At 44.6% G+C, this 12,773-nt stretch overlaps 1 protein-coding gene across 1 annotated transcript in view; it reads right to left on the bottom strand.

Moving 5' to 3' along the window:
* Positions 1-12,773, bottom strand: part of CACNA1B (calcium voltage-gated channel subunit alpha1 B) — a 313,074-nt gene that overhangs the window by 25,477 nt on the left and 274,824 nt on the right. Inside the window, 2 exon segments of the mRNA XM_009282246.1 lie at positions 4,129-4,225; positions 8,952-9,079. Coding sequence (XP_009280521.1) covers positions 4,129-4,225; positions 8,952-9,079 — 225 coding nt within the window.

The following is a 12,773-nucleotide window of genomic DNA, read 5'->3' as shown; positions in this document are numbered from 1 at the left end:
TCTTATTAATTCAAGGGTTTTTGGGGGGGGGGGGGAGAAGGGAGAGCTTTATACTTCTGGTACACACGTGTGACCACAGAGCAGATCTGGTTGCCCAGCTGCGAACACCTACTGCCGGGCTTTCAGCAGGACACAGCTCCATCTTAAGTCAATGGAAACTCACAGGTGCTAAAAGGAGACATTGATTTCTTTAAAATGATTGGGTTTCTGTGTATAATTGGTACCTCTGTATAGATGTTTATCTATCTACTCATCTATCTGAAATAGCTGAGACCTGGGAGCTGGCATTTCGCCGTAGCTGGGTTTCTCAAGCTTAGTTACAGTATGGTGGGTATGAATTGCTCGTAATAGAGATGCTCTTTTAAAGCAGCTACCAAAGTGGCCAGAAACAAATCAAAAGGAATACAGAAAAGATATCTATCTGGCTAGCTTTAAGGTTATGTTTAATTTTATTTTTATTTTAAATCCTAACACACTGGGGAAGCCGTATCTGAACCCCTTCTTGCTGCTAAGTGGCCTATATAAAGGCAGGCCCAGGTTTGGGTTTAGCTTGAGTCTCTTCGCAAAATCTTGCTTTCATATGGCCTCAGTGAAAAGACAAGGACTACTGGAGGGGCTGTTGTGATCTGGATCCATTGCACCAAGCACAGTGGGGTGCAGCAATTAGGCTTGGTGGTGGCTGAAATGACGTCAACAGCAAAAAAAACCCTGTTGAGTTTGACGGACGCTCAATTACACCAATGCTAGATCCTTACGACAAACCTCTCCCTCCAAAACTGTGAGGTTCAATGTTAAAAGCTTCCAAGGAATCGCCCCTGCAAATGCAAATTTCCAAGCGCCGTGCGAGCTGTTGGGAGAGCAACATGGCTTTAACTGGCGGGGTCTGGGTCCGCTCCATAATTTCGGCTCTGTGTCTATTTGAGTTTCCACTGCGTTCATCCAGGCGGTGTCTAAAAGGCAGAAGCCAGCAGCCTTTTGGATATAATGCATTTTTGTGGTTCAATTAAAAAGTTTTTCAGAGTAAACAGCAAGTTTGAGTGATTTCTTCATCTCACTGTCTTAAATGTTTTCTGTTAAAATAATTTCTTTCACAAGGGTATTTAAGGAGCCCTTCTGGTGTTGCCTCTGTTTAATAGCTTGCTAACTCCTACAGTACTGCCTACTCTAATTACTCCAATCTAATTAAGAGGGGGGAAAAACAACATACTACTGAAGGGCTAGTGAGAACGGATAGTCAAAGAGCTGTAGGAAGATAAATGGGGATCATATTGGCAGGGTAATTTGCTCATTAGCACCCTCCCTCCCCAAATTAGCCTAAATGCAAGCAGAATGAGAGAGGAGATAGAAACACTGATAGAGATAGTGGAGACATACTTAGAAAGACAAACTGATGTGCCATAGTTTCAAAGACCAAAAAAAGGTTACAAAAAATAAATAAAAAGGAGAAGATCCAAAATCCAGTCTGCTTGGGAAGCAAAGAAAGCACCAGAAAAGTCCAGGAGGACAACACTAATGCCACAGAAAACCAGCACCCACTTCAGCCACGGCACAAAAAGCTGGTGGTTTGGCAGGAGTTTCTAGGGGGGTTGATCTACCTTATAGGCAATGCGAGCAGGGCATTTCTTTCCAAGGCCTAGAGGTGGGGACATGTGTCTCAGCATCTCATACATGTCAGTGTAACTGATGCGCCCGCTTGGAGTCAAAGGGAGGGAGGCAAAAGCAAGAGGACACAGAAATCAAACCAGACCGGGTGGGGGGAAATAAAAAGGAAGGGGATAGGGAAAAAGGCAACACAACAGAGCAAATGAAAAGGAGGAGAGAGAAGGGAAAGCAGACAAGAAAACAGAGATCTGGTTAATCAGATTTCTCAGGAAAACAAAACCAAAATAAAGAGATGGGTAAATAGAAAGGTTTCTCCACTTCCATTGCTGTGTTTCAACACCCAACATCTCCTCGTCACTGCAGGGACGTCCCGTGGCCAGAGCTGCACCTCGGCACGCGGGTCCCTGCGGGGAACGATTGATGTCTCTGCTCAGGGTGGAGAAGGTGTGGGGAGGGCTCGGGTTTGGCTGGCTCTTTGAGGGGGTGGAGGGATGCTTCCCCTTCTCCCCCCCCAAACCAGTCAATCAAGAGGCTGTATTCACCATGCCAGGGAGAGCTGGTAGGCAGAGTTATGGGACAGGGAGAGAGAGGGCTTAGAGAAAATATTCAGCTTTCCTTCAGTGAATAAAGAGTTTGGTTTTCAGGTCAGCTTGTGGGCTACGAGAGAAGGAAAAAGCCAGTCCTGGTGTGTTTGCTCAGGGGACAGACTGGGACTGCTGTGACCCCAGGCACAAAGTGAAACACTGCAAAACCTCAGCCAGCCTGAATTTCTCCTCCAGCCTGAATTCAGGTTTGACAAATCCAGAGCCCAGCACTCAATTTGCAGGAAGGTGATGGAAAGGGGACTTGTTTCTCCCTTACATTTGATGAGGCCCCTCTTTCATCAAGCCAATGTCAACTGGTTGTCTCCACCACCGAGGGCAGCTGGCTGTCCTGTGTCTTAGAGGGAACTGGGAATTGCAGAAATTTGGGAAAAGGCCCTTAGATCAGCCCATTACTGACAGCATCTACCTTCAATGCGTGTTGGTGGTAAATAAAATTCTGCCCTGAAAAGCAAGGGATGCAGAAACAGCAAGGAATTCTCCTGCTTTGCCTTTTTCTGACTACTGAAACTGGGAGCATGACTATGACAATCTCATTTTGTTTTCCCAGCGAGCTGCCTGCTTATTATATTGTGCAAATCTGTGCTGCCTGTCATCTGAGAAGACTAAGTATATTGCAGCATGTTATTAATTAAAGTTTAACCCTTGGAAAAGCAGAACAGTATTATCATCTCCACTATACTAGGAGGGAAACCAAGACCTAAGCACCCATAGGAAACCCCTTTCTTAAGCAGGACAGCTACAGAAGCAGGCACCTGCACACCAGCCTGCTGCCCTGACTTGGGTCTCGATACCTACGTAAAGCATTGATGCAGGAGGGGGCAGAGGAGAAAGCTTACCAAGTCTGAAACAACTATTCCTGTCCTTGGTAACTAATGCAGTTAAAATACCACCCAGGTTTTATAGCCCAGAGCTAATTTAAAGGCTGGTGAGAGACACAAATTGTAATTACAGCCAATGGCTTCCTCCTGGCTTCTCTCTTCTGCCCCCGCTCCCTGGCTGGAGGTACAGCATCTCCTACCTTCTCTGCAATGCTTGTTAACTCTTAATCCCCAATCAGGTGTGGAAAACACCTGGGCTGGAGTGAAAGATAAAAGCAAACTCCGTGCTGGCTGCTTCCATTTCTCTCTCCTTCATCTTCTGCTCTCCATGCATTGACCGCAAGAAAATCCCTGCCTGTAACTGGGACCCCACTGAAGTCCAGTGTCATCCCATGCTGATTTCTTGGCAAGATCTGTCCTTAATTCCCCACCTCAGCTCCCAAGCACTTATACTCCCAAGTATACTTTTCCTGTGCCATGAGGCAGGAGATTTCACTGGATGTCCATCATAGCTTACGATCTCAGAGGCGTAAGTTTGCTCCCAAGGCAATCTCTGGCTGTTGCACTGTGAAAAGCTCATCCCTTCATCTCTCCCCAGCATAGGTAACAATCACACTCTGCTGCCCAGTTAACCAGTGCCCAGATCAAATGTCTTTTCAGCTCAGGAAAGGGAAGGGTTCAAATGTTGATCATTCAACTGGAGCAACAATGCTATGAAGCCCAAACAAAATGGACTTGCTACTCCCTAGAAATCTTGGGATGACATTTCTCTCCAGTGTGTATATATAAAGAGAAAGTGCTCAGATGCTGTGCTGCTTTTCCCCAACACTTCCCACCTAGACCCGGCAGGATGGAAGCTGGAGGATTCACTGTCTCATAAAGCTGCCTGTCTCCAGCCAGCTGGGGTGTGGGAGTAGACGGGGAAGAGATGCATCAAGGAAAAAGGAGGCAGTCAGTCAGTCAATCATTCCTTTTTTTCAGGCGAGGGGTTAGTTACGTTACAGTTACTTTTCTCTACTGTTTGCATTTGCACTTGGGGGGGCAGGTAAAAAGAAAGAAAACCAGAACTGAAAATGCTGGAGGGAGTCTCTGAAGTTCCAAACCTTGTATGCCACCCTATGAGGGCACTTCTTTCCTAAGCCCAGGGGTGGAGCAATTACACGTAACAAATTGTACATATCCTTATAATGAATCCGGCAACTGGAAAGAAAACATCAGATGTTACGACAGCAAAACCCGAGAGGAATCAGTTTTTCCCCAGGCAAACAGGAGAAGCTGGAAGGGCAAAACACGCTGAAAAGCAAGGTTAGTCTGACAGCAACTGGGCTTGCAATGAAGGAGTTACCTTAACACAGAGAGAGAGAGAGGGAACTTCCAACTGCTGAACAAAATCTATACCCTTGGATTTTCTTCTGTGAAACCTTCAGTGCCATGTGCAAGACCTTCCAACCATTGCATTTGGTTACCTTTATCACTAATGTTTTACTTCCCTGTGCCTAGCATCTGCCTACAGATGGCCTCTACCCATCGCCCAGGTGCTGCAGCAGCCCAACAAAACCAGAGCCTGCAGCACACAAATAGCCTATTTAACGGATTATTACTGGGATTCAAATTAGCTGGTTCAGAAGAGCTTGGGAACCTTTGCCTTCCACTGTTACCACCTACATAACCCCAGCAGGGCTGTACTCTGTTTCCTGGGCAATAAGCAATTTGCTGGAAGTCCAGAAACTGCCATCTCGAGAGCCATCTTGGCCATTGGCACTGGGAAAATCCAGCCTTCATTACCAGTAGGTGAAATCAGATGCCCCCAGGTAGCTTTATGGTCAGTCTCGTTAACTCCCAGCAACATTTTCAGCTAATTTAACAGCAGGATTAGATTTCTTAATCTTTTGTAAGTAACCAAATCATGTACAAAAAGAGCTGCACTGAACTTCAAAATGACCTCTGAAGAAAAATGAGATGATTTGGCTTCACTGTTTTTATTTTGGTACGTTATATAAAGAAGGCTGCAATATTTTGGAATATCTCCTTCAATATTACTGCTTTTTTGGATGTGAAAAATTAAGGTCTATTCAAAACCTTCACAATCAGCTCAAAACTATTAATTCAGAAACAGATCAAATGGAACTGCGCAAGTCTTGGCTGCAGGCCTAATCGTGGATATAAAAAGTATATTGGTTTAACTGAGTTAAGAAGTTTACCAAAATTTTGGAACGGTTTTGTAAAATCAGCGTGTAGAAAATACGTATGAGCAGATCCCTGAGCTCTCTGAGAGTCTGTGGAAGGCTTGAAAACCAGCAGATGTACTGCATCGGAAGGTCATGGCAGAAAATTATGACAAATTATGACAAACAGGGATTCTTTCACAGGTTGTTTAAATCTATTTGAGTTTTGTTTATTTTCATCAGCATCCCTTTATCTCAGGTAGCTAAGAAAAAGCTCTCCCTTGGGAGCACCTGCACCTCCTCCCGACCACTGAAGGTGCTGCCAGTAGCATTTCCCTTGGCTCTTGGGAACAACTCATGGGAATGGGTGGCAAGATCAACATTTCCAGTATCTTTAAGAGGTATGCACTGGGAAGGGGGGTATGAGAGAGATAAAGCGTTCACTTTATATATCTTGAACAAATAAAAGCTCATAAAAATCCAGTTTTCTTTTCTTTCCCAGTTCACCCTTAAATTCAGTGTTTTCACTCCTTTCCTGATTAACTCCCAGCCCCAGACCAAACCACTGTGTATGCCCCATTTCTCTCGCTCTCTCTTTTTCTGTGAGCCCAAGGCTTCCGCCACCCCTAAATCCAACAGTTTCCCCATACTTACCCCTACTGAGTGTGACACACATCTAGAACAACAGCTACTTCCTTTTGAATGTTTTTCCCCAGAAAAGTTTACATAAAGTTGGATTTTGTAACAAAAACAAAGGTGACACTGGAAATATGTATGTAAGTACACACACATTAAGCCTCTGTTTAAAATATTATCTATATAACAAAAGTATAACAACACTTGTACTTTTTACCCATGCAGCATCTTTCATTGAGAATTTCAAGCTACGGGAAGTGGACAAACACTGTAATTCCCTTTTCCTTGGGACAATCAAAGAGGAGACCTTGAGAGAGGCGATCAATTAGCAACAGATGGAAGTAGGAACCAGCTCACATGCATCTAAGCATAAGATAACTGCCTGAGAGTCTTCTTTCTTGCAAATTATGGTATGGTGATTATTTACCATGCCCCTACACATGTCTATACTGGGAGCTGACATGCTAAAAGGAGATGGCTGACATGGAAAATAAAAACTGGATCAATGTTTTCTTTCAATGAGTTTAACCAACTAGTGGAACAAACAGCTGAATTAAAAATGGGTCCTTTAAAGCCCTGTGTCTTCAGATCAAGATGGGTTGTACTGCTGGGAGCTGTACCTTAAAAGACAACTTATTAAGCTCAGTCCATGGATACCTATTGTGAAATACCACGTCCAGAGCTTCACAGAAGTTCAGCCCAAATGATCAAAAGATCTATTCTGGCCTTAAACTGTGAATGGATTTCAGATTGCTTTTAAATTGCGGAAACGTTAGTCCCACTTATGAAAACATAAGTGATTTCAGTGGAACCATTCACACATGGAAAATCCAGAACATGCACATGTTTAGGATCAAGCCTCGAGCATCATGTCTTGGCTGTCCTGTGACTCGCACTTCCGCCCCCGGTCACTCTGCCAACATCAACAGCTTCACATCGGAGAAAAACGGGAACAAGGTTAGAGAAAAACCAAATTTCTTAATAATGACATATTCTGTATTAACAGCTCTAGAAGTGAAAAGGTTTGGCACCTGCGTGACTCACAAAATGTAACCTCTGTGCTCAGAGTTAATAGAGAGAGCAAATCTTTCTGTAAACTTAATGCTTGTGCCTCTTATGGGTGGAAAGTTCCTGAACACATAAACATTAAAAAGCACATTGATACTAATTTTTTCCCTTGCAGGTGTGTTACTCCTCCCATGGATGCTAACCAGAGCCAAGACTATTTTTTAAGGAGAGAACGGGCACTCCCAGGTTTTCAGTCTCATTGAGATTTTTCTAGTGGTAAGAGGGAGGACTTAGATTTGAGAAAGGAAAAAAAGCTATTTACTGCCTGCCAAATACCCACAAAAGACTTGTCTGTCTTACAGAGCACGTGGTAATGAAAATCTGCTTGGAGATTACAAGCTGCTAGTATGTGTGTAGTATATATGCAGGCTCAAAGTATGGATGGCTCCGAGCTAGTTAAAATCACACACAGTTCAGAGAAATGCAGTCATTTTGGAATAGGTTTACATTTAAAGTTAGCCTAAATCAATTTAACTGAGATTTTAAAGCAGTTTAATTGCATCCTAGCAGGGAGTTTGAGAAGCTGATTATACAAACACTTTCTGCATCTGTCTCTACTGAAGGGAAACAAAAAAGAGTGGAAAATTGGAGGAGCTGGAGGCAGCTTCATTACAAATACAGAGGAGATTCATTGCAGAGTAACTCATGGGGAGGAAAATGGATACAAAATTAGTACGGCTTTAAATAAAAAAAAAGTCTCCCAACAGGCAAATTCCCAAGCTGCAGAATATCAAGGAAATTATTGTGACCTGTATCTCAGAGCATCTAGAAATGAAAATAAAACAGTCACCAGGACTGTTGTGCAGTAGCTTTCTCTGGGCAATGGAGAAAAGCAATATATTAAAGTCAGTCTTGCTCTAGAAGTGATCACTGGTCAGAGCCGTTCCCTCCTTTTTAAAAAATTCCTTAAAATGCTTCAGCAGGGGCTCTTGGGTCTGCCACAGCACAGTGCCACTCCTCCACTGCCGTGGTACTCAAGCCCAGGTGTGCAGCTTTCCCTGCGAGTGTCTTCGAATAAGAAAAACAAAGAGATAAAACCATAAAACCAAACACCTCACCGCCTGGCTGCGAGAAAACCATTTCCTCCTTTAACACACTCATATATCAGGAACATTTTATCAGAGGCTCACTGAGAACTGAAATGCTTCCAAAGTTAGGCTTATTGCATTTTCTTATTATTATTTCGCACGTCTTATGTTTCACCTGTAAGTCCAAAAGCTAAAATATTATTTAGAAGAACAAAATTCCCTTCTACAATTTGATGTCATTAGAAGGAGGCTTCCAAGATCAAAACATGGGGTTTGATGAGAAACATCCGTTTAAAAATCACGTTTTCAGCAAACCACCCTTACGTTGAGAAACATCAAGTCACTCCCTGCTGCCTCACAGGTGGGTGAAAGCAAATGATGAAGTCTGAGCCTGTTGGACTTGATGCAAAGCAGTGGGGTACATCATGTCCTTTTAAGGGAGAGAGAGCATCTTGAAGACTTGAAATTTTTTCTGTGTGGTCTCAGGTCTCTGCACAGGATTTGTGAAACCATTAAGGTGGTTCTTAACTAGGAGAGAAATGCTGCACAAATGAGGTATAACAAGGCCTAGCCTCTCAGTTACCTAAAGTGCTGCCAATAGCAAGAGATTCAGCATATTTTTATCTCCAAACTGGGATGCAGAAACCAAAGGCAATCAAAGCTCCTTTTGGAAACGCTAAACAGCTTTTCTACTTGGCCATTTAGCCACGATCATTTGAATTTACCTTATTAACTTTTGGCTCTGTGTGTGTGGGAAGGAGGGTGCATTTTGCTTTCTTGATTTGTTGGTTTATGTCTATCTCGTGTCTATTTGAAGGAAATGCCCTTGTAATGACATCAGGTTTGTTCATCTCCAGTGCACAGTGAATTGAAGTTGGAGCATTTACCACCAATGTTACCTCAAGCTTTGGAGTCGTTTTCCTTCTGGAGCTGTACTCACATTAGAACAGGCTGTTTGTGTGTGTAGGTATGGTATTTACACACAATGTATATCCTTTTCTCCATACATAAGTATAACAGCGTACATACCAGGCAGCTGGGTCATATTCAGCCCAGACACGAACAAACTCATCCAAATGATGGGGCCCAAGGATGGAGGAGTCTCTTGTCAGGTATTCAAAATTGTCCATAATCACAGCCACAAACAGGTTTAACATCTGCAGAGAGGAAGCAATAATGCAGTTGAAGAAGAGAAGAGAAGAGAAGAGAAGGGAAGAGAAGAGAAGAGAAGAGAAGAGAAGAGGAGAGAAGAGAAGAGAAGAGAAGAGAAGAGAAGGGAAGAGAAGAGAAGAGAAGAGAAGAGGAGAGAAGAGAAGAGAAGAGAAGAGAAGAGGAGAGAAGAGAAGAGAAGAGAAGAGAAGAGGAGAGAAGAGAAGAGAAGAGAAGAGAAGGGAAGAGAAGAGAAGAGAAGAGAAGAGGAGAGAAGAGAAGAGAAGAGAAGAGAAGGGAAGAGAAGAGAAGAGAAGAGAAGAGAAGGGAAGAGAAGAGAAGAGAAGAGAAGAAGCTGGAAGGGAAGCAGGTATGATTCCCTTAGCAGGGTGTGTGTTTTCTACAAGAAACAGCCACACTCCAGAGAATAAACTCTACAAACTTAGCCCTGGGTCCCTGGAGACCCTGCTGCCACCTCCTCTTCCCTTGCACGCTGCAAGCCACTTCCAGCTCTGCAGTACGTGGCAGGTTTGCCATGGCTTTTGACCATGGACAGTTTGGCCACATCCCCATCACTGGTGATGCCCAGATGACCCATCCCAGAGCCTGACTGGCTCAGCACCTCTCCCTCGCCCCTTCTTCACCCCATGTCAGCACAGACCAGCACATGGGCTGCAGCGGCTGCTTCACCAACTGGGTGATGTGAACTCTTCCAGCAATTTCATATCAAGGCACATCAAGACAAGAACAGCTAGAAGAAAAACCATTCTTCAGCCTGAATGTCCTATTTTAGACTCAACAATTTAAACCTTCAAAGATCCCCAGAAAGACGAGGTGCAGGACACACAAAAGGCTCCTGTCCCTAATGGGCGCTGTCTAACACAGAGCCCGGCAAACACTTCTGGCATATTAAGATTCTCCTCTTATTAAAGCCAACAGAAGAGTTTCAACAGGAAAAGATCAAGCTGCAGCCAGCAGAATGGAAGAGCAGGAGGACAGGTGGGAACGGATGCTCCTGTGCCAGATAAAGGCCTGACCGGCACAAGACCCCTTTCTACCTTCGTTGTGTTTTTTGTAGGGGAGCTGAGCTGCTGCCGTGGGTGCTGCTCCTCTGCACCACGCTGAGCAAGGAGGACTGCGGTGAAGCAGCCTGTGAGCTCTCGCGTGGGGATGAGCAGAATTAAACTGCATATGGATGTCCCCGGCTGGTCTGCTGGTCGTTAAAAGAAAATCAGAGTTTGGAGTTCATGCAGTTTTAAAGAACGCATATTTCTGTGTGATCTGAAGGGAGGAAGGGGTCTTGGCTCTTGCTGGGACACACGATCCGCCAGTACAGACAAGCAGAGTCCATAACAAATCACCATGTCACCACCAAATGGAAGTTCTATCAGGAACTTCACAGACCTGTAGTCCATCTATTTTTAGAACCTACCCCAACAGAAAGCGGGGAGCAGAACCCAACCCCCAACATATCAATGTCCTACACTAGAGCACCAGGGTTTCTTACACCACCCAAAGATCTTCTCCGGGCCATGCTGTACAGCACACAGCCAGGCGAACCTGGCTGCAAACAAGGCTTCTGCCTCTGCAGCAGCGTGCATGAATTCACTCCTGCAGCTGAGCGTTAAGGCTTGTCAGCTCGAATGCAGCACTACACTAAACAGCTCTGCTGGGTTTGGGGAACCAAGCCAGTACTTTGTGCCACCCCTGTTCCTGGATGCTCGCAGAGTCTCTGTGCAACACAGCCTAGACAAGCCCTGGGATCTCGGTGCGGTGCACCATGCAGCACTGGACAGGGATGTCCAGCCCAGCTCTCGATAAGCTACTCAAAGACTGGAAGCACTATAACCACATCAGCAGGGCTCACTCATGTGCTGCAGGTACCCCACATGTAACACAGTACACCCAGAGCACCAAGAGACAGCAAAACTCTTGAGAGTTTGCCCCTTAATCCCAAGCCCCTTTCCATTACTCCCAGCTCCAGCCATGGCTTGGCACAGTTTTCCCTTGCTTGCGTACAGCTGTTTCAAAAGTTCCTGTATATTTTTAAATTTCAATTTATATTTTTCAACAGTGTAAATTACAGGAGGAAAATTATGTCAGGGTGGACATCCACAAAGAGCCAGAAACAACATTTAAAACCAAATACGTTTTATCCGACTCCCCCCCCCCATCTATGATGTAACATCGAACAAACCATAAAAACGTGCCCTCCTGGCAAGGCTGTGGCTCTGCAACGCTTTAATCGCTTGTGGGGAACCACATGTTTCATTGCAATGAAGTGCTGAACGCATTTTAAGAAGTGAGTTACAGCCCTGTCCCGCAGCAGTCCAGCTGCTTGGCTTTCCGCTGCCTATTTTTGGAGCCTGCCCCCCCTGCCTTTGCTCTTCGCAAGGGCTCTCCCCTCTCTCTGCCAGCAAGCCCAGGGTGTGGTTTCACGGGGTTTTCCGGGAGCGCTGACTCAGGGACAAAGCTTATGCAAAGCTGTATTTTGCACAGATGTGCTCCAGCCTCCAATTCTGCTACTACATTTCGAGTGGGATGGCTGATATAAGCCAGGGAGGGTGAGTCTGGGGGGATGTTGTTTGGTTTTTTTTAAAGAAAAAGCTTTAGGAACAATGATGCACTTGAAAATAACAATGAGAATGTCTGATGTTGGGTTAGGGATTTGTACAAAGAAAAAAAATTGGCTTTAAAATACAGAGTGCTGAAGGAATCAGTAAATGGAGCATTAACTTTGTATAAGCTTTCAGGGCTCCGCGTTTTTTAATATATGCAGCAGAAATAAACCACGGGATGTCAAAGGGGCAACAGCAGTCAGACAAAGGATCTCAGTAGGGGTCATTGAAGTTGGTCTGTCTATACCCAGCATCAGACTGCCACGTGTACCTCTTTTTCCTGGTTAAAGGTTTCTGATGATAGCAGGAATTAACTGCACAAAGCATCAAATCTTATCTTTTAAAGCAAACCCATGGAACTGAATGTAGGCTTGATACGTTGCTTTTTGGTACATTTCAGAGCTGTGACTTTAATCTCTTCCTGCTTGAAGTTTAATTGGGTCCCTGTCCCTGGTTTTCCATTCCTCTGTCCCAGTGGTGCAGAGGAAAGTGAACCAAGCCCCAAGAGCAGAGAGCTTTTTATGCATGCAAGTGATCAGAAAGACAGTGGCACCTATTAAAGCTTAGACCCAGCCCCGTCTGATGGCCACGGGCACGAATCAAGTACAACAGCTCTGTGTACTGTCATGTCTAAAGCTTTCCCGGCACCATTGCAGAAGAAAACGATCACTGCATTTATTTGGCAATCAAAACAAAACACAAGGCATCAAATAAGTGTGATGCTCCCAGCTGCCTGCTGCAAGCACTTCTGAACCAATGTTTCTTGGCCATTCTCACCCCGCCCTCCCCAATCCCCTTCTTCAAAGGCCCATGTTACAAATCAAGACAAAACAGATTAATGCTTAATTCCAAATATTAGACCCCCCTGTGAGAAGAAAGATAAAAACCTTCCCTTTAATGACTAAATGATCTCTTTGGGGATTAAAGGGATTATATCACCAGGATGATAAATGGTTTTTATTGAAGCTCTCTTGTAATGTTGTATAAATCATAATTAGGGAGAAGGAGGAAGCAAGGGGGTGGGGAGGGAAGGGCTGGGGGGGAAACCACACCGGCATCTCTGCTTTGGGAGAGATCAGGACCG

The sequence above is a fragment of the Aptenodytes forsteri genome, unplaced genomic scaffold (assembly GCF_000699145.1).
Source record: "Aptenodytes forsteri isolate BGI_AS27 unplaced genomic scaffold, ASM69914v1 Scaffold325, whole genome shotgun sequence".
NCBI lineage: Eukaryota > Metazoa > Chordata > Aves > Sphenisciformes > Spheniscidae > Aptenodytes > Aptenodytes forsteri.
The sequence above is the reverse complement of the archived record's forward strand: the minus strand, read 5'-3'. Positions and strand labels throughout refer to the sequence as shown.